The sequence below is a fragment of the Macaca mulatta genome, chromosome 10, assembly GCF_049350105.2.
Source record: "Macaca mulatta isolate MMU2019108-1 chromosome 10, T2T-MMU8v2.0, whole genome shotgun sequence".
Lineage (NCBI taxonomy): Eukaryota > Metazoa > Chordata > Mammalia > Primates > Cercopithecidae > Macaca > Macaca mulatta.
The window spans coordinates 9,977,871-9,998,709 of NC_133415.1; the positions used below are offsets into that span (position 1 = coordinate 9,977,871).

Sequence of the window (20,839 nt, forward strand, 5' to 3'; positions counted from 1 at the left end):
GGCCTCCTAACCTTGCCAGGGGTGAAGTCCTTTAGGCCTTGAATGGTCAGCTTGTCCACAGGGTGAATCTTGTTGTAGTCGGCTGGGTCTGCGAAGGTCAGGGGCAGCAGGCCCTGTTTCTTCAGGTTGGTCTCTGGAAGGCAGGTGGCATTCGGTCATCAGGGGGCCTGACCAGCCTGGAGAGCTTCATTTTCTGAACCCATCTGGGGCTCTGGGAGTTGCCCCAATCCTGCTGCCTGGGACAATGCCCGGGCATTGACTACAGGGCCCTGGTCTGCTCCCTTTCACTAGGGGCGCCCCAAGCAAGTGTGCGCTGGTGCTGAGGTCTGCGAGGCCTTCCTGCTGCACATTCATGATCAAAAAGAACCCTCTGGCACGTGCCCTGGATCTCAGCGGCTCAGATCTACAAGCCTGGAAGCAGGGCCTGCGGGAAGCCAGGAAGCTGAGCATCAGATGTGCATTGTATGAGCCTAAGAAGGGGCGAGAGGCTGACGGGCCTGTGGGCTGCAGTGGAGATAGCCTAGAATCAGGCCCAACTCAGCCACGGGCAGGGCGAGTGACCTTGGTCACTAGGGATGGGATGAAGATGGCCTGGGTGCAGACTCCAGCTCACCGTGGATCCTGGCAAAGCTCTTGGTGATGATGGCCCGGGCCCCAAGGTGGCGAGGCTCCAGAGCTGCATGCTCCCGGCTCGAGCCCTCGCCGTAGTTCTCGTCTCCGATCACCACCCACCTGATGCCATGTTTCTGTCAGGCAAGCGGGGGTGAGGTTACAAGGCAGTCCCCACCTGCCTGGCCTCACCCACCTGGCGCCTGGGCATCCTGAGGCTCCCGGTAAAGGGGCTGGAGGGGCCCTTCCTCACCTGCTGCCAAAGGGCAAGTGAAGCCTGGGTGAATGAGACCCAAACGAGGCCCCGAGGGGATGGAGGCGCCTGGCTGTCTGCAGTGGCACAGAAGACAGAACCCACCCATTGGTGCTTGGCAGGGAGGCAGGTGTGTGGGGAGGGAGGTGGGGGTGAGACAGGGACGGCCTCCGGGGCCCCACCCAAGATGCATCTGTGAAGCTCAAGGTGCCCCCTTCCTGGGAGCACCCTCTGCTCCATCCAGCCACCAGGGGGTGCCAGAGTCCCCTCACCCAGCTGGGCCAGGACTTGTTCCGTCCGTTTCTCAAAGCAGAACAAGTCCAGTCACCTCAGACCCTGGCACTGGCCTCAGACCTCTCTGCCTGCTCACTGGGAGGCCCCGTGTAGCCCCCTCTCTGAGCCTGTTGGCCTCTGACTTCCCGAGCCGGCCCCCTTCCTCGTCTTGGTCTAGGGCCAGATATCTCCTGAGCACTGCTCTCACTAACTCCTGGTGCAGGGACCCGGCTGTACCACCGGACCTGGGCCTCATGCCCTCTCAGCCACAGGGAGGGGCCGCAGGCCTCTCCTTCCTTCCACAGCAGTCCCCTCTGGGCTCAGCCGGCGTCCTTCCTAGTTTCCATTCCCCTAATGTCCTCCCTGCACCTGCCTTCCGGGCCCCTTCAGGAGTGGCGACTGGCACTGCCCGCCCCCATCAACTCTGACCCACCTTGTAGTAGCGGGCAGTGTCAGGGACGGGGCCAAACTCCTGAGTGACGGCATTGCGCACGGAGTTGGCCTTGCCATTTTCAATGTTGATGGCACCAATGAGCAGGTTGTTGGAGATGTTGTCCAAGTGCCCACGGAACTTGAGCCAGGGGCCAGCAGCCGAGATGTGGTCAGTGGTACACTTCCCTTTGACCTTGGGTGGTGAGTAGAGAGGACAGAGGTCAAGGCATGGCCCTGGAGGGGTGGATGACAAGCCCTCCAGAGGCAGGCAGCAGGCTCTGGGGCCCAGGACGGGTGACAGAGGAGTGAGAGGCAGGCAAGGTTTTAGATACGTGTTCTGTGGTCCTGGTGCTTCCACCCTCAGGCCACATGGGCTCCGGCCAGCCCATCACTCATCCTCTCAAAGGCCTCTGGCTGCTCAGTCTCCCTTATGGTGCAGGTCACCCAAAGTGGGGACAGGTCAATGTTCGCTCACCCTTCAGGCCTTGGCTGCAAGATCAGCCACCGATCTCATGCCGGACACAGGAGCCCAGGACATGCCTGGGTCCTGGCTGATGACTGATTAGTCTTTTCTGTCATAGGGGTGCCTGGAGACCCCTTAATAAAAAGCATAAATTAATATCTGACACAGATTGGAGGCCTCTGACCACACCAAAAAGGCTTGTTTTTGGTTGGTGCCAAACACAGGCCATCCCATATCCACGGGTGTGCAACTGTGGGGGCAGGAGTCATCCATAGCTTCCAGAGCCTGTGTGGACATGCCAGGTGTGGAGCCTGCTGTGCAATCACACACACCGTCCCAGCCCAGCCTAAGCTGTACTCACCTGTCCACACCCGCTGGAGGTGGCTCTGATCAGCGGCTGCCGGATGGCTGAGGGCCCCAGATGGAGGCCGGCCAGATCTAGCTCTGCCCAGTTCAGGGCCACAGAGAAGGGGAACGCTGGACTGCGCTACCCTCTCTGCTCTGCAGCCAAACCTCCCTTTCATCTCCCACCTGCGACTTGACTGTTCGCTTACTTCCTCCAGGTTCATGGCCCTTCCCGATGCTCAGGGGACGGGGGGCCCTGGCAGGGTGGGGCTGTCATGCCATCCCCGTGCTGCTGACCTTGATGAGGATCTGCAGGTCCTCCAGGTCCTTGCCATCCCACTTGTCAAAAGGCTCCAGGAGCTGCAGGCGCTGGCTGGTGGGGCTCACGTCCACGTGCTGCCCGCTGCTGTCCTTGGGGGGGTGCTGGTAGGTGTCCTGCCCTGGGTCAAACTCCTGCAGCAGGGGATGGGGATGTGTGGGGTGCTGAGTCCTCAGTTCCCACAAGGACGGACTCTCAGAAGGCAAGTTTCCCCGGGCCCCACCTCCCTTCCCAGGGAACAGAGCTGCTCCCTTCTCACTAGCAGCGTCCTCCCTGCCTGCACAGGAGGTGCTGTGAGGTTGAGAAGGAAGTGCTGTGGCCACACAGCAACCAGCAGAGCCCCAGGGGGCACGGGCGCTCACCCCTTTGGGAAGCTCATCTGCATCCGGAGCCTCCAGCTTGAACTTCTTGCCATCCGTGCCCGTCAGGTAGTCGGTCTCGGGGTTGAACTTGAGGGTTCCCGCAATGGCCAGGGCTGTGACAATCTGAAATGGAGGTGGCCAGTATGTTGGTCAGCACCAGTCGACACTCCTGTCTCCTGCACCCACCAGAAGCCTAGACCAAAACTGAAACAGGAACCCAGGAAATTTCCATGTTCTCCCCAGACCCCTGTGTTCCTCAGAGGCCAGAGCTGCAGGACGATCTTTGGGACCACGGGGCCTTGGGACTGCAGAGGACTCAGGAAGCCAAGGGCAGTGCGGCCTCGCCCATCCCGGCAGGGCCAGGCCGGCAGTGCTGTCCTCTGTCCTCACAGCTGTCCTGGAGGGAGCAGGCGCCTGGCGCAGAAGTGCCGCTGTGATGCAAAGCCCCTCAGTGCAGAGGACGCTAAAAACATAGAAGGGGCCATTCTTCCATCCATTTAGCAAGAAGTATTTGTAGAACACGCAGGTAAACAACCAAGTCAAGAGAGCCTGGCCATGTGCCAGTCACGGCCAGGGCCGAATACCGCCAAGAGCAAGGCTGGTTCTGGCCACGGGAACAATGGCAAGGCCTCGAGTTTGTGGAACTCCCACCTGGAGTCAGAAACTGCATGTGTCCCACACACTTTCCCAGGTAATCCCAAGGATTATGGGGACACAGAGAAGGTAGGTGACTTGGCCATGCTCATACAGCGAGTTAGAGGCAGGGCTGGGATGTGTCCTAGGCAGTGAGTGAGATTCCAAATTCCATGCTCATAAGCACAAACCACTAAATAAATATCTCATAATCCCACGACCCAGGGAGCCCCAGGCAGGAAGCACCAAGCATGCGCCTGGGGCTGGGAAGACCTGTGGCTCCTGGCTCCACCTGGATGACCCCTGCCCTGCGATGTCAACCCTGGCCCCAGTCCCCATCTCCTCCTGCCTCCTCCTCTGACCCGCCAGGAGCCCCCAGAGGCCGTCCCAGGCTCATGCGCAGCTGGGCGATCTCACCTCTGGGGATGTGACGAAGGCATGGGTCTCGGGGTTTGCGTCATTGCGACCCGTGAAGTTCCTGTTGTAGGAGGTGACGATTGTGTTCTTCTCCCCCTTCTTGATGTCCTTCCTGCCAGGTCAGAGGGAATAGGGTTAGGGATATCTGGCCTTGTCACCTGGCCTGTGCCGAGAACAGGTAAGCTGGGTTCCTGCAGCGCAGCCCAGCCTAGCTCCTACCGAGGGAAAATGGAGATGCCCTGCCAGGGCTGCCTCCTCCCTGGGCCACACGCAGAGCAGAAAGGAACCTCAGGATCGCTGGGCCCAGCCTGCAACCACACGTAAGGCAGAGGCAAGGCTTCGGTCAAGGCCCGAGTTTCCTGACCTGGAGCCACTGCCTCCTCTCCAATGGCTCCATCAGAGTTTCTGCTGTGTCCGTTAGGGTAAGGCCGCGCTGGCTTCCTCCTGCCAGCCCAGGCTTTAGCCAAGTGGCCCCCCAGTGCCTCTGCAGGGCTCTTCCTCACCCAGCCCCACTTTCCAGGCATGTCTGCCAGAGGTTTCTAATGGGCAAGAGTCCCTGGAGCTATAGATCTTGGCTGGAGTCTCTTCTCTCAATCCCAATAATTCCTCCTCCAACTTCTGGGGCTCCATACCCTGTGCACAAGGGGCTGTCCTGTCAAAAGATGTGCCTCTTACCTGTCCCACTGGCCAATGCAGGGGCCACAAGCATTGGCCAGGACAATGCCGCCCAGATCCCTCAAGATCTGTGCCTGCCAGGGAAAGAGGAAGACAGAATGTCAAGGGCAGGTAAGAGTCTGATAGGAAGGGGTGATTTGGTGGCTGCAGGATGAAGTGCTATACTGGAACCCCAGGGCAGCCACTGGGACCTGCACCAGCCCCGGCCCAACACGCCTGTGGGCTTGTGCCACCTGGAGGCATTACTCAGCATGGAGTCAGGGAGATAGGCAGGGGGATATGGGCACTCACATAGCCGTCCCGCTCAATGGTGGCGCGGATCTGCTCGGAGCCTGGAGTGATGGTGAACTGGGACTTGCACTTGAGGCCATGGGCCAGTGCCTGCTTGGCCACAGCTGCTGAGCGCCCCATATCTTCATAGCTTGAATTGGTGCAGCTACCAATTAGACCTGGTGCATTGTGGGTGGTGGGGTTAAGGGTCAGGAGGAGACTGTGAGCAGAGGTCTCCACCTGACCTCAAATTATCCAGACTTGGCCAAAAGAGTTCACCATCTGGGCTGGGCCAGAGACTTTTTAACAGAGACCAGTTGGAAGCAACCGAAATACCCAGCAATAAAGGACAGGCTACTCATTACTTGGCATGATTTGAAGAAAGACACTGCAGTCATTGGCCATGACACTGAACACATTAGTACTATGACCCCTTTTACAGCAATATCATGTACATGTGTAGGCACGTCAGAGGGCTCATATGAACATATGAACAGCCATCCTTGATGGGCTGGTGCTGATAGGAGATGCTAATTTTCTTCTTTTATACTTTCTAGTATTTTCTGGGTTTTAAAGATTGTTTTATAATTAGGGCGATAAGAGTTCTTTTTAAAGTCTATAAAAACTGAGTAACATCGCATTGTGTGTACAGTTTCTTTTTTTTTTTTTTTTTTTGAGACAGGGTCTTGCTCTGTCACCCAGGCTGGAGTGCAAGGGCGCAGTCATGGCTTACTTACTGCAGTCTCTAACTCCTGGGGCTCAAGCAACTCCTCCTGCCTCAATCTCCTGAGTAGCTGGGACCCACAGGTGAGTAACACCACACCTGGCTAATTAAAATATTTTTTTTTGTAGAGACGAAGTCTCAACCATGTTGCCACGGCTCGTCTTGAACTCCTGGGATCAAATGATCCTCCTGCCTCAGCCTCTCAAAATGTTGGGATTGGCCAGGCGCAATGGCTCATGCCTGTAATCCCAGAACTTTGAGAGGCCAAGGCAGGTGGATCACTTCAGGTCAGGAGTTCCAGACTAGCCTGGCCAACATGGTGAAACCCCATCTCTACTAAAAATACAAAAATTAGCCAGGAGTGGTGGCAGGCACCTGTAATCTCAGCTACACGAAAGGCTGAGGCAGGAGGATTGCTTAAACCTGGGAGGCAGAGGCTGCAGTGAGCCGAGATCACACCACCTGTACTCCAGCCTGGGTGACAGAGCAAGACTCTGTCTCAAAAAAAAAAAAAAAAACAAAACAAAACAAAAAAAAACCACCACCACCAAAAAGTGTTGGGATTACAGGGGAAAGCCAATGCAACCAGCCAGGATAGTTTCTTTTATTAATTCAGTAATTTACTTTCCCCCTTTTTTTTTTTTTCCTTGAGACAGAGTCTCGCTCTGTCGCCCAGGCTGGAGTGCAGTGGCGCGATGTTGGCTCACTGCAAGCTCCACCTCCTGGGTTCACGCCATTCTCCTGCCTCAGCCTCCCCAGCAGCTGGGACTACAGGCACCCGCCAACATGCCCGGCTAATTTTTTATATTTTTAGTAGAGATGGGGTTTCACCGTGTTAGCCAGGATGGTCTTGATTTCCTGACGTCATGATCCACCTGCCTCGGCCTCCCAAAGTGGTGGGATTACAGGCATGAGCCACCGCGCCCAGCGACAACTGTATTTTTTATTTATTTTTTTCACTGGTGATAGCAGCAATAGGCCCAACACCACCTTCAAGGTGTCAGTACGATCACGACTCCTGTTTTACACATGGGGACCCACACACTGACAGTGAAGAAGTTTGCTCAGGGTCACTCAGCTATTAGGTGGCAGAGCCAGGATTCAAGCCCAGGCCATCTGGCTCCAGGCTCCATGTGCTTCACAGCCACACTGTACCCAGCAGCAGCAGATGCCAGTGACTGGCATGCCAGGGTGTCTGCATGTGTAAAGCATGAAAAGTCACATGAAGCAGCAAGGGTGATGTAAAATGTAAAACAGAGAAATCTATGCACACAATACACAGAAACACGGCACGCCTCTCCAAGAGCTCCTAAGAGCTTGCTCCTGGCTGGGGGTTGAGATTAGGAGTTTTAAAAATTCCTCTTGATTGTGAATATTCTCTACAATAAACATATTTTTCTTTTCTGCCAAAAAAAGTAACTTTTCTTTTTTTTTTTTTTTTTTTGGAGACAGGCTCTGTTGCCTGAGTCTGGAGTTTTGAGTCTGGCTCTATTGCCCAGGCTGGAATGCAGTGGTACCATCTCGGCTCACTACAGCCTGGACCTCCAGGACTCAAGTGATCCTCCCACCTTTGCCTCCTGAGTACCTTGGACTATAGGCATGCGACTCCACACTGGGCCAATTTTCTTTCTTTTTTTTTTTAATACGGAGTCTCGCTCTGTTGCCCAGGCTGGGATGCAGTGGTACGATCTCGGCTCATTGCAAATTCTGCCTCCCGGGTTCAAGCGATTCTCCTGCCTCAGCCTCCCGAGTGGCTGGGACTACAGGCATGTGCCACCACCCCCAGCTAATTTTTTGCATTTTTAGTAGAGATGGGTTTCACCGTGTTTTAGCCAGGATGCTCTCAATCTCCTGACCTCTTGATCCACCCGCCTCGGCCTCCCAAAGTGCTGGGATTACAGGTGTGAGCCACCGTGCCCGGCCAATTTTTGCATTTTCTTTTTTTTTTTTTTTTTTTTTTTTTTGAGACAGAGTCTCGCTCTGTCGCCGGGGCTGGAGCACAGTGGCCGGATCTCAGCTCACTGCAAGCTCCGCCTCCCGGGTTTACGCCATTCTCCTGCCTCAGCCTCCTGTGTAGCTGGGACTACAGGCGCCCGCCACCTCGCCCGGCTAGTTTTTTGTATTTTTTTTTTTAGTAGAGACGGGGTTTCACCGTGTTCGCCAGGATGGTCTCGATCTCCTGACCTTGTGATCCGCCCGTCTCGGCCTCCCAAAGTGCTGGGATTACAGGCTTGAGCCACCGCGCCCGGCCGCATTTTCTTTTAAGAGACAGGGTTTTTCCATGTTGCCCAGGCTGGTCTTGAACTCCTAGACTCAAGTAATCCACCTGCCTTGGCCTCCCGAAATGCTGGGATTTCAAGCATGAGCCACTACCCCCGCCGAAAAAATAATTTCTCAATACTAAACCCATCTCAGAAACTGCCCACCTTAGCAAGTGCCACACAGTAGGCATAGGTGATTGTCTACAGCTCTGGGCAGAGCCACTGGCCCTGAGACCTGCTAAACAGATGGGGTGGAAGGTGCTCACCCACTCGGATGTCCAGAGGCCATCCTTCCTTCTCTGCCACCTTGCCCACTTCTGCCACAGGGTGAGCCAGGTCAGGGGTGAAGGGCCCATTGATGTGTGGCTTCAGCTGAAGAAACAAACATGCAAGGAAAAGAGAGGAGGGAAGAAAGCTTGAAGCGGGGCCAGCCTCTTTCACTGCTTCACCACGTCCCCACAGAGAGGCCAACAACTTTCTCTTGACTGAAACCTCATCACAGGGAAGACCTGAGCAGTTGGGTCTGCACACACTCGTTCCTGGGCTCCCTCCAGCCCTGCAAGGCTGGGCTCAGCTCTGCTCTGCAGATAAAGGACCTGAAGCTTAGAAGTGACATGCTGTGCTCGAGGTCACACAGCTAGGAGACAGTAGAGGAATGGAATGAATCAAGGCTGTCGTCCTCCTAAGTTCATTATCTCCCATTCAATGTTGCTTTTGGAATCTTTTTTTTTTTTTGAGACGGAGTCTCACTCTGTCGCCCAGGCTGGAGTGCAGTGTGCGATCTCGGCTCACTGCAGCCTCTACCTCCCGGGTTTACACCATTCTCCTGCATCAGCGTCCCGAGTAGCTGGGATTACAGGTGCCTGCCAGCACACCTGGCTAATTTTTTTTGTATTTTTTTTAGTAGAGACAGGGTTTCATCGTGTTTGCCAGGAGGGTCTCAATCTCCTGACCTCGTGATCCACACACCTCGGCCTCCCAAAGTGCTGGGATTACAGGCGTGAGTCACCTTGCCTGGCCGCTTTTGAAATCTTATGACAAAAACGGACTTAAGGCCAGATGCTTTACATGTCATAATCATCAGTAAATGCGAGGCACTCAGCTGTGTGCCCAGCATGCAGTAAACCTCCATCAGTGTTAGTTACGTGAATTCATTCAATCCTCACGACTGTTGCAGGTTCCACATGTGATGGGGCAAGGGGCCCACAGAGGCCACATATGTGATCGAGGCCACGAAACTTAAGTGGCAGAGCCGAGGTGTGAACTCCTGCAGACGGGATCCTCCGGCCTGCCCTTCCTCTGGCTCTGCAAACATGTGCTCTGATCTGTGGGTCTCAGGGTGCCTCTGAACTCAGATAACAAAAACCCTTCAGGGTGAAACCTTGGCTTCTGCTAAAGCTGAGCTGGTGGCAAACTGACATTCGCTTCTGGTTCAGCAGCCAGAACTACCTCTGCTCTCCCTGTGGCTGTGTCCCCCCCTCCCCACCCCTCACTCCAGCCTGCTTCAGGAAGCAGTTTGCAGGAACACTGGGCACCCAGGGACCCACGAGTCACTGAGGTGACTTTATTTTTTTTTGAGACAGTGTCGCTCTGTCACCCAGACTGGAGTGCAGTGGTGCAATCTCAGCTGACTGCAACCTCTGTGTCCCGGGTTCAAGTGATTCTTCTGCCTCAGCCTCCTGAATAGCTGGGATTACAGGCACATGGCACTACGCCCAGATAATTTTTGTATATATATATATTTTTTTTAGTAGAGACAGGGTTTCACCATGTTGGACAGGCTGTTCTGGAACTGCTGACCTCAACTGACCCACGCGCCTTGGCCTCCCAAAGTGCTGGGATTACAAGTGTGAACCACCGCCCGGCCCTCAGTATTTAGGCAGGACCCGCCCTGCTCCCCCCTACTCTAAGAAACTTCTTGAACCCAATTGTCTCCTCACCTCACTGAGGTTAACTTCAATTAGTTGGTCATAATGGCAGCCAGGGTCAGGCACCAGGTGATCCTTGAATTCATCAGCTAGATTGGCAATGTCTGAAATCAACAAGGGACGGGGATGGAGCACGTGAAACAGAAACTGTTCTTGAGCGTTCACTCACCACCCACCTGAACACCTGCCACACACCAGGCCCTGGGCGCTGACTAGGCCAATGAAGAAAGCAAGGCTGCTGTCCCTGCCCTTACAGAGCTCACACCCTAGTGCAGGAGCTGTCAGGGACACGGTGACACAAAGGAGGAGCAGCAGCGAAGGTTCAGAGCCGGGGAGGGTGTCCTAGAAGTGAAGAGCTGGGTTTTGAAGAAGCAGTCACTCATTAAGGGAAGGGCCTTCCAAGGATTCCACGTGCTTACGGCTCTCCCCATGGGCCCTGGTCTCTGGCTCCTCGTTCACTGCCCCCACGCACCACCCTTCACAGGTGCCAGTGCCCTCTGAGCTCCAAAGAAGCCAAGCTAGAGCCTCAGGAAGTTGTCAGGGGAGGCTGGGAAGGTGGTTCTCCTTCCAGATGTTCCCGTTAGGTCAGGAATTATCAACAGAAGTGATCCCTGTCATTTCCGGAGCTTCCTGTAGTGGACAGCAGGGACCAGCCCGAGAAGGGCGGGCATTCAGCCACCTTCCAGGGAAAATGAAATTCCCATCCTGAGGTGGGGCTATCTTGAACTCAGACACCAGGCCCTTTAGAAGCTGGAGAGAGCTCCAGACACTCAGAAACATATCGCACCTCTTCAGGGCTTTCTCAGAGCCTCAGACGCCTGTCTGGAGACACTGGGTTAAGGGCCCCTGCCCTACAGGGAAAGGCGTAGCTCTGTCTTGGGGAGGAGCAGGCATGTGACTGTCCCACCTACACGGGCCTGCCCCCGCCAGCTCACCTGCCCGGCCAGTCTTGCTCAGGTACTTCTTCATCCGGTGGTTGTAAGGGAACACGGAAGTGGTGGCCCCAATTTCTGCGCCCATGTTGCAGATTGTCGCCATGCCTGTGGAGCAAAAGAGCTCTGGGCATTGGCTGGTGGTCAGGCCACGGTCCCATGCACCTGCTACACGGCCACCCGCTTCTTCACACCAGGGAGCTGCATCACTTCTCCCCACTGAGAGAGATGTGGTGACAGCGGGCCGACTCATTCCTTGAGGCCCTGGGTAAAAACCTGGGCCAGTGAGGGGAGGCCATGGGGACCAGAGCTCAGGGCCCCAGCTCAGGACGGCTGCTGGGTAGAGTGAAGAGGACTCAGGTGAAGATTCAGCCCCCACACGCTGAGCTACAAGTTTGGGGCCTGTCGCTCAAGAGACCAGACAGACACCACGTACTGAAGGCTGACCTGGCCAGACACTGCCCAGTTGCTATTCTTTTTGGCAGAGGAGGAACTGGCTCAGAGATTCAAGGTCATGCCATAAAGCACATAAAGGAAGATGCTGGCATTCGGGTCTCGGTCTGTCTGCCTGGTGGCCAGCCCTCCTTCAGCCATACCATGCTGGAGACATTTTTCTGTGTCTCAAGTTTTCCAGTGATGGAGGCCGAGGAGGACGGATCACCTGAGGTCAGGAGTTTGAGACCAGCCTGGCCAACATGGTGAAACCCCGTCTAAAAAAACAAAAAAACAAAAAAACAAAACAAAAACAACAACAAGAAAAAAAACAGGCTGGGCGAGGTGGCTCACATCTGTAATCCCAGCACTTTGGGAGGCCAAGGTGGGCAGATCACAAGCTCAAGAGATCGAGACCATCCTAGCCAACATGGTGAAACCCCGTCTCTACTAAAAATACAAAAATTAGCAGGGTGTGGCGGCATGCACCTGTAGTCCCAGCTACTTGGGAGGCTGAGGCAGGAGAATCGCTTGAACCTGGGAGGCGGAGGTTGCAGTGAGCCGAGATCGCGCCACTGCACTCCAGCCTGGTGACACAGCAAGACTCCGGCTCAAAACAAAACAAAACAAAACAATACAAAAAAATTAGCTGGGCATCATGGTACACGCCTGTAATCCCAGCTACTCAGGAGGCTGAGACCAGAGAATCGCTTGAACCCGGGAGGTAGAGATTGCAGTGAGCCGAGATTGTACCACTGCATTCCAGCCTGGGCAACAGAGTGAGACTCCGTCCCAAAAAACAAAAACAAAAACAAAACTGAAATGATACACACTGTCTGGACCACAAAGCGTCACAGAACTGGTGGGGCTCACAGGTACCCCAGCTGCTACCAGGCCCCCTGCCTCAGGAGCCACTAGGACGGAGGTAGGGGCCTGTTACCAACTTCCCGGCTGAGCAGTCCCGTGGCGGGAGCGAGCCCATCACTGCAGGGGAACCAGAGTTCTGCAGGGCTGCCAGGGAGCCCAGGCAGGCAGCTGGGAAGTCTGGACTGTTGCAAGTCTCCCTGGATTTCTAAGGGCCAGGCATCGAGGCCAGGTCACCAGGACTGACAGGCAGGGAGCAGCCGGCTCCCACCTGGTCTTGGAGGCTGACAGGCACCAATCTCTAATCCAAGGGAGGTGTGTGAGGCTCAAACTTCAGCCAAGGGAGAATGTGGGCCTGCAGCTGCTTCATGAATGAAGCCCTGGCTCTGCCCATTCCCACCACTGCCTCTGTCCTCTCTGGATTCGTCTAGATCACCCAAGGTGGCCTAGTGCTATGGCCTGGGCCCAGTCGCAGAAGCTGACTTGGTTCCTAACTGTGTGTGGCCACAGGAAGTTACTGGCAGCCTTGACGGGGGTCTCAGTCTCTTCATCTGTTTAATGAGGGTGTGGACTAGACAATCTCTAATGCTGTCTCCAATTTTCCTTCTACCTCTGTCTATTCCAAGTCCCCAGACGGAAGAGACAGATTCTCAAGGGAAGGCCATTCATTGCTTCTACTCCCAACTGGAGACCCATGAGGCCCAGCACAGGGTAGGGGCCACGTCGCCTGGCCGCCTTCCTCACCAGTGCAGGAGATGGAGTCTACACCAGGCCCGTGGTATTCCACGATTGCACCTGTGCCACCTTTCACCGTGAGGATGCCTGCCACCTTCAGGATCACATCTTTGGGTGAGGTCCAACCAGAGAGGGAGCCTGTCAGCTTCACGCCAATCACCTGGACAGGAGGGGGTGAGGCGGCTGTCAGAGGCCCTGTGTGCCTGTGCCAGCCACAAAGTCAGGATGGGCCCGCTGCCATTCCCATTGCTGCTTACTGGTCTCTGCCTCCCTCCCAGAAGATTCGAGTTTGACTTGTTCCCTTTTTCCTCCTGGGTCCCATCGTCTCCTGTTCATCCCCACCAACCACCGCCCCGAATCCAGCCCAGAATGAGTCCCTCCCCACCCTCACCTTGGGACACTTCAGCTCCCAGGGGATCCCAGCCATGACATCCACAGCATCGGCACCCCCAACTCCAATGCAGATGCCCCCCAGGCCGCCACCATTGGGGGTGTGGGAGTCAGTGCCAATCAGAAGAACCCCAGGGTATGCATAGTTTTCCAGAATAATCTGAAAATAATCCAAGATGTTAATATTGAAGCCCTCAGCCGAGAATGGAGATGGGGCCCAAAATACAAAACGGCCCCATTGACCCTGGGCCTCCCGACCACGCCCAGCCACTCTCCCAGGATAGACTGGTGGAAGCAGCCCCGTTTAATCCAGACGGTCTCCAGGGTGGCTAAGAAGAGTCAGAGCCTTGGGAGACAGGTGGCCTGGGCTCTTGAGTAGCTCCGATAGTTCCTGCTATATGGCCTGGGCCTTTGAATGCTGCCCCATGCCTCAGTTTCCTCATTTGTAGCACAGTAACCAAACACCCACACCACCATGACCCCAGGATGTGACAAGAACCAGAGAAACTGTTCTGTGATGGGCCCAGGCCCGGCCTCATCCTGGGTATGGAGAGTCCCCACCTGGCTTCTCATCAGGGTGAGCAATTCTTCCAGGAGCTGACTCCAGCCCCACAAGATCCCTGAGGAAGAAGTCCTGGGGCCCCAGTGGGTGCACAAAGCTATTAATTTTTCCTCAACTGCAAAGAATAGGTGATGCCTCGTCCACTTCAGCATCTGGAGGTGGCTCTGAGAACCCCTGTGACTTGCTCAAGGGACAACGCCACCCTGCCTCATCATCTGTCCCATATCACAGTACTCCCTTCACTGAGGCGCTCCTCCCAGCTGGGGGGAGCACTTCCCCCAAAACATTTGATAAGAAAGGCAGCAGAGGTATAGGGTCAACAAATGAGTGTGGCCCAGGCACCCAGGCACCTCTGAGGCACCAGCCCCCTGAAGCTGCAGGACACTGCCGGGCAAGCCCTGAGCCAGGCATCCTGTGCGGGGGTCTGAGGTCTGGCCCTATCATGTACTAGTTATTGTGGGACCTTGGACAAGTCACTTCACCTCTCCGAGCTCAGCTTCCCTATCAAAAAATAGCTAACAATCGTGCTCACATCATTGCATTGCTAATGACTGGATGAGATCCTGTCCATGAGGCATGGAATAGTGCCTGGGGGAGGTGACATTTTTATTTATTGTTTTGCAGAATATCTTTTGCAGAAAGCAAAAGCCTTCATCTGAGGTTCTGCCGCTCATCTGTCAGATGGAGTTAGTGCCCCACCCATGGATGTGGGGAAGAACACATAAGATGAGAGGTCTGAGAGGCTCTGTGAACTCTCAGAACCCACCAGTGCTCCCAGACATCTTACAGAAACCCCAGGGCCTCTGCCTCAGGCCAAGATCTGCCCAGCAGACTCTAAGGTGCAAAGGGTCTTGTCTCTTGGGGATGCAGAGGGAAGACCTGGCTGCGAAGAACTGCTGCTGCCATGTACAAGGATTTAAGACTAGTACATCCCTAAAGAGCCTCAAGGTTGTAAAAGCTGGATCCATGAAGGCTGGGCACACAGAATTCGGGGTGTCTACACGGTGTAGACACATGTGGTCCCCATCGGAGGAGAGGTCAGGCAGACATGAGGACTGCAGAAGGTGTCACAATGACGCTGGCCGTGACAGTGGCTCCCCAGTCTGTGGCTGGGAAGAAGGACTAATGCCTAGAACTACACCTGGAAATTCAGCCGTGCATCCACACCACACACATGTACATTAAGGACCTATTCGGTACTGACCTGGTCCCAAACCCAGAGCTAGAGAGGAATAAGTAAGCCACAGTCCCTGTCCCCACACAGCACAAGATCCAGTGCAGAAAGCACTTGGCACATGCTGGGAACATAATGTGAAGAGATCCCACAGAGGATCCCACTGGAAGCCACTGTGCCAGGCACGGGAAGGACCGGGGAGGCTCCACAGAGGAACCAGAAAGCTGTGATGTGGAGGAAGGTCTGCGGGCCAAGCAGGGCCAGAGCACTCCTCGGAGGGAAAGGGGTTCAGGTTTGGGTTGGACCTAGTGGACCTAGTGGACATGACATCAAGGCAGGAAGAAAAGTAAAGCTGCAAAGTACTCCCATGGCCCCTGGGCATTTTCTTTTTAAAGAAACAAACACATGAGGCTGTACACTTAGCCAGCCGGTGGCAGGTGTGAGCTGCCATCACTCACGGTTCCAAACTTTGGCCCAGGAGCTGCCATAAAGGTCTGGCATTTGTACTGAGGTAGAAAGGGAGACACCTGCATTGCAGCGCCCTTCCTAACAGAAAGCCAAGGCTGGGTCCGCCTGACTCCCTAACCCTGCTGCAGAGAAGGGCTTTCTAGTCCCCACAGGCCGCTGCGAATGGCCATTCCCAGGTAGCCCCTTCCTGGCAAGAGTGACGGTTGGGTAGGGCAGAGGAGTGATCCCCTGCTGGCTCTGGTTTCAGGGCAGTGCTGGGGCCCCATGCGGGGTCAGATTACAGCCTGCTCAGCACACCCTGAGGAGGCCCGGACAGTGAGGTCTGTGATGAGGTGGGGGGAAGGGTCACTTTGCAAAGGTGCGAAGAGGCAGGTTTCATACATACAGGGTGGATGTAAATGAACACAAACCAGGTCAGTGGTCTTTAACAGTGCCCTTGGAAGAAAGGGAAGCACCTACCTCCCCAGGATATACATGTTCACACTTGCACTTCCAGAGATGAAACTGTCCACCAAAAGAAGACCCATCCTTGGGACACCTCAGAAGAGTCCCTGGCTGACATGGCCACATGACCTATGGTACCTCCACTCTACAGAACACCATGAGGGAGCCAAAACGAATCCGAGGAGCGCGCCACGTGCAGAAGCAGAAAGAGCTCTGGGGGTGAGGAAGGTGGCAGAGCAGCACGGTGGCACGGGGCACTTGCTCCAGGCCAGCCCTCCTGCCCACAGGTCCTGGCTCCACAGTCGGCCAGCTAGCTGTCCCTCTGTGCCTCAGCTGCCTCCTCTGTAGGATGTGGATAGTCAAAGCACCTACCTCACAGGGCATGGCGAGTATCTTTCTTTCAAGTGCTCAGCCTAGTACCTGACACACAGTATGGGTTCATCAAATGTCAGCGATGCATGCCACAAGGGGTGACACTTGTGAAAAAAAACAAAATAATACCATGTTCTGTATGAGAGTTTACGGGAATAGAGATGCTTGAATACACGCCCAGAAGACAATGTGGAAAGAAACGTGTTGCACTTAACATGCTGGTTACCTGGGTGGTTAGGAGGGATTATTTTAACTTCTCACCCAGAAAATGAGAACGTATAATGACATAATGAAAATCAGTTTCAAAACAAAGGAGGAAGACCATAAGAGCTGATGGAGATGTCATCCAGTTCCCCTCAGCCCCCCTGGGCCTCGAGCCCGCTGCCCCCATAGGCCTGGAACATACTCTCTGGCTTGGGCTCTTGGGACGGCAGGCTGAGCCCAGCTTTACCTGGTGAATGATTCCAGATCCAGGCTTCCAGAAGCCCACGCCATATTTGGCACCTGCAGTTGCCAGGAAATTATAAACTTCCTGGTTGATGTCCTATTGAGACAAATCAATAATCGGGTGTGAGCAACATGGTTTGTGTCCACGTGACCCTCACCAAGCCCTCCCCACCCCACTAGCCTCCCCCTTCTGACTCTGAAATGCTGGCACTGGAGACAGGCCCTCTCTTAGAGACCTTCTAAAAATAATTTCAAAGAGCTTGGATGTTGGCCCAGTCTCCACTAGCAGTGCCAGAGAGAAAGACGGGGGAGCAGAGATGGAGCCCCAGTTCTGTGACACCTGGCCAGGGTGGTGAGTCTGGAACAAGTCCCTGCCCTAGTCTGGGTCTCAGTTTCCTTATCTGGAGAAGGGACTGGTCTAAATAATTGCCAAGAGTCCCTGTGGCACTCAAGTCCCCAGCCGAGGCCAACAGTGCAGAGGCAGGCCCTGGCCTAGGCGCAGTGGCCGGGCATGGTGGCTCACGCCTGTAATCCCAACACTTTGGGAGGCTGAGGCAGGTAGATCACTTGAGGTCAGGAGTTCAAGACCAGCCTGGGCAACATGGCAAAACCCTCTCTCTACTAAAAATACAAAAAAGCCAGGCGTGATAGCACACACCTGTAAGTCCAATTACTCGGGAGGCTGAGGCACGAGAATTGGTTGAACCTGGGAGACAAAGGGTGCAGTAAGCCAAGATCGTGCCATTGCATTCCAGCCTAGGAGATAGCGAGACTCTGTCTCAACAAATAAAAATAAAAATAAAATAAATAAAAATTAGCTGTGCACCTGTGGTCCCAGCTACCTGGGGGCCGAGGCAGGAGGATCACTTGAGCCCAGGAGTTCAAGGCTGCAATGAGCTGAGATTGCACCATTATACTCCTGCCTGAGTGACAGGGCAAAACCTTGTCTCAAAAAAACAAAACAGGCCTGGCGCGGTGGCTCACGCCTATAATCCCAGCACTCTGGGAGGCCGAGGCGGGCAGATCACGAGGTTAGGAGATCGAGATCATCCTGGCTAACACAGTGAAACCCCGTCTCTACTAAAAAATACAAAAAATTAGCTGGGCGTAGTGGCGGGTGCCTGTAGTCCCAGCTATTCGGGAGGCTGAGGCAGCAGAATAACATCAACCTGGGAGGCGGAGCTTGCAGTGAGCCGAGATCTCGCCACTGCACTCCAGCCTGGGGCGACAGAGTGAGACTCGTCTCACAAACAAAACAAACCAAAACAAAACCCCCCGAGGCTTTTTTTTGGAATAACTTGCTGGAGATCCCAGACTTAGGCAACACCTGAGCGAGCCCCCTGGACTGGGGTCCGGCTGTCAGAAGTGCCGAATTCTTGCTAATGTGTTTGATGGGCCCAAATGGAAGGCTGTCGAATGGACCACTGTTCTGAAAAGGAGGTTTCAGCAAAAGGAAATGATGACACGGGCTGTAGCCATCCTGCCTGTAATCCGAAGGAAGCTTCCTTGGGGGACAGGGAAGGGCCCACTGCACGGTAGATGTGAGGCCAGGATTTATCTGGAAGACATGGGAGGTCCCTGGACAAGTGAGACTGACCCCAGTGACAAAAGGGTGGGACTCTAGTGGACTCTACTGAGCCTCAAAGGGGGAACTAGGAAATGGGACCTGCCAGCCTCTGGCATGGGAGAGCCATGCTTCTGAGAAGGGACCCCAGCCAGCGCCCTCAGACCCTTGACAAGATACACTCAAACCACACACCCCTTCACTGAAACTCCAGACCAGTGTACATCCTCTGAAAGCCCACTGGGCTCCCCCAGATAAGAGAATGGCAAAGAACGTGGGTTTCCAGAGCAGTCTCTTTCCAATTAATAATTAATACACCGGCTTTTTCATTTACAAATCAGTCACTTATGAAACTGGTATCCAGGACAGAAGGCTGTGGTTGTGTCTGGGCACATGTGCCTATACGTCTGTGTTGAGTGTGAGGAAGGGGTGTGGGAGGACCCCAGACTGGTGCCAGAGTCTCGGCCTGGACTCAGCCTGGATCCCTCTCTGATTCTGTTACCTTAAACAGGTCACTGCCTCTCTGAGCCCTAGCCAGAGGGACACTTTACAAATACATGTAAAGATGACCATATTCTAGGCCAGGCGTGGTGGCTCACACCTGTAATCCCAGCACTCTGGGAGGCCGAGGTGGGTGGATCACCTGATGTCAGGAGTTTGAAACCAGCCTGGCCAACATGGTGAAAACCTGTCTCTACTAAAAATATGAAAATTAGCTGGGTATGGTGGTGGGTGCCTGTAATTCCAGCTACTCGGGAAGCTAAGGCATGAGAATCGCTTGAACCCAGGAGGCAGAGGTTATAGTGAGCTGAGACTGCAGTGAGCCGAGATTGCGTCACTGCACTCCAACCTGGGGGTAGAGCAAGAAGACTCTGTCTCAAAAAAAAGAGACCATACTCTTTCCCTGCTTAAACCATTCTAGGACTCTGAGGATGGTGACCACAGCCCTTCTCAGAGCCCTCAAGTCCCTGGCTGCCCCTGCCCACCTCACACCACCCGCTCTTCCAAACGCAGAGAGCTCCAGCACTACAGTCCCCCTCTCACTGCCACAAAAGCATCAAGTTCCTTCCTGCCCCAGGGCCTTTGCAAATGCTGTTCTTTCTAGCATGTTCTTGCTCCAGTCAATGCAACTCATATGTTCAGTCCTCAGGTTGTCTGTCACATCCTCAAAGAAGCTCTCTCTTTCCCCAGCATCTAAATTAGGCCTCTTTTTACACTGACCAAGTCCTGCGCTTTCTCTTCCTAACACACACCCAGATCTGCAGTTACCTACCTCGGCCACTGTGTAGCATCCACCCCTCCAAGCAGATCCCTGAAGGCAGGGCCCCTGCCTGACTTGAACACACTGAACCTCAGTACCTAGCCCAGTGCCTGGCACACATGAAGAATGTTCAGTTTGTTGAATGCATGAGGGAATGAGCTCTGAATCCTATGACCGTGAATCTCATCTCCAGAAGGTTGACTCTGAGCCCATAAAGCAAGCAGAGGGCCAGCCCCTGAAGGCAGTGGCCCTGCTGTGGGCAGCTGTCCCCAGGGCTGAAGAGGACCCACGTTCCTGGCCATGTGCAGCTCCCGGCACTGTGGGAGCTCCTGTAACATTACCCCCACCAGCGTTGCTGCTAATGTGGAAACCGCCAGCCGGCAGGCAGGACTGTCCTTTCAGCTGAGTGGAAAGAGCCACTGTGGAGCCAGGACACACACCAGGGGGCCAGGGTAGAAGAGAGGGCCTGAGTGAGAGCGCCGCCCTGAGTGTTTCCCATGGGTCTGGGAGGCTCCGAGCCATGCTGACCCCGGGAGCCAGAGCACTTTCAATCGCATGCCCACAGGCCGCAGCTCTGCCAGCATTCAGCTCCTGCCAACGCCCCTCCCCGTGAGGGGGTTCACTCCCACTGCAGGGGCTGGAGAGTGCAGAGGCCCAGAGCTGGGAGAGGGTGGCCCGCTGTTGCCAAGAGTAGGCTGCCACAAAGAGTAGACTCCCACAAGCTGAGCCTGGGAGAAGGAGCAGGAACTCGATTTCATAGAAGGGTGGGGAAAAGCTTCGGCGTGGCATACAGCCACCCCCATGTAGTTAAGCGAAACTCACAGAAGAATGGTCCCCACAGGAGGTTCCTCAGTGAGAGAGCACCAGAGTGGGAGCCAAGATCAGCGCTGAGCCCTAATCGTGCCCTCATGTAGTTACAGAACTCAAGTATGGTGCCACTGCCGCCTCAAATGTACAAATAGTGACCCTAGCAGGCCTACCTCCCGGACAGGGTCCTCGGAAGGTCAGAGGAGAGCGGGAGTGGGTGCAGATGGGATGCTGGCAAACTGTGCTAAGATGCACCCCTCACTGCTCAGGCAGACAGGGACGCCTTCCAGAGCCCCTTCCAGGGCACCTGGCAGGATTCAATCATCTTCCAACAGGACAGAAAAAGAACCTGTAGTGTGGGAAAGTCAAGGATGACTTTTACTTTCTTTGGGCTTCTTCTGTATTTTTTAACACAATGAGCAA

The 20,839-nt window shown here is 54.8% G+C and overlaps 1 protein-coding gene across 46 annotated transcripts in view; it reads right to left on the reverse strand.

Moving 5' to 3' along the window:
* Positions 1–20,839, reverse strand: part of ACO2 (aconitase 2) — an 83,109-nt gene that overhangs the window by 1,069 nt on the left and 61,201 nt on the right. For 17 of the 46 annotated variants that reach the window (NM_001261164.2, XM_077948475.1, XM_077948476.1 and 14 more), the window contains 14 exon segments: positions 12–133; positions 614–746; positions 1,569–1,760; positions 2,673–2,828; positions 3,057–3,179; positions 4,107–4,218; positions 4,782–4,855; positions 5,073–5,230; positions 8,303–8,408; positions 9,977–10,068; positions 10,900–11,004; positions 12,937–13,087; positions 13,319–13,477; positions 16,789–16,881. In NM_001261164.2, the coding sequence (NP_001248093.1) occupies positions 12–133; positions 614–746; positions 1,569–1,760; positions 2,673–2,828; positions 3,057–3,179; positions 4,107–4,218; positions 4,782–4,855; positions 5,073–5,230; positions 8,303–8,408; positions 9,977–10,068; positions 10,900–11,004; positions 12,937–13,087; positions 13,319–13,477; positions 16,789–16,881 (1,776 nt within the window). 46 annotated transcript variants of the gene reach the window in all.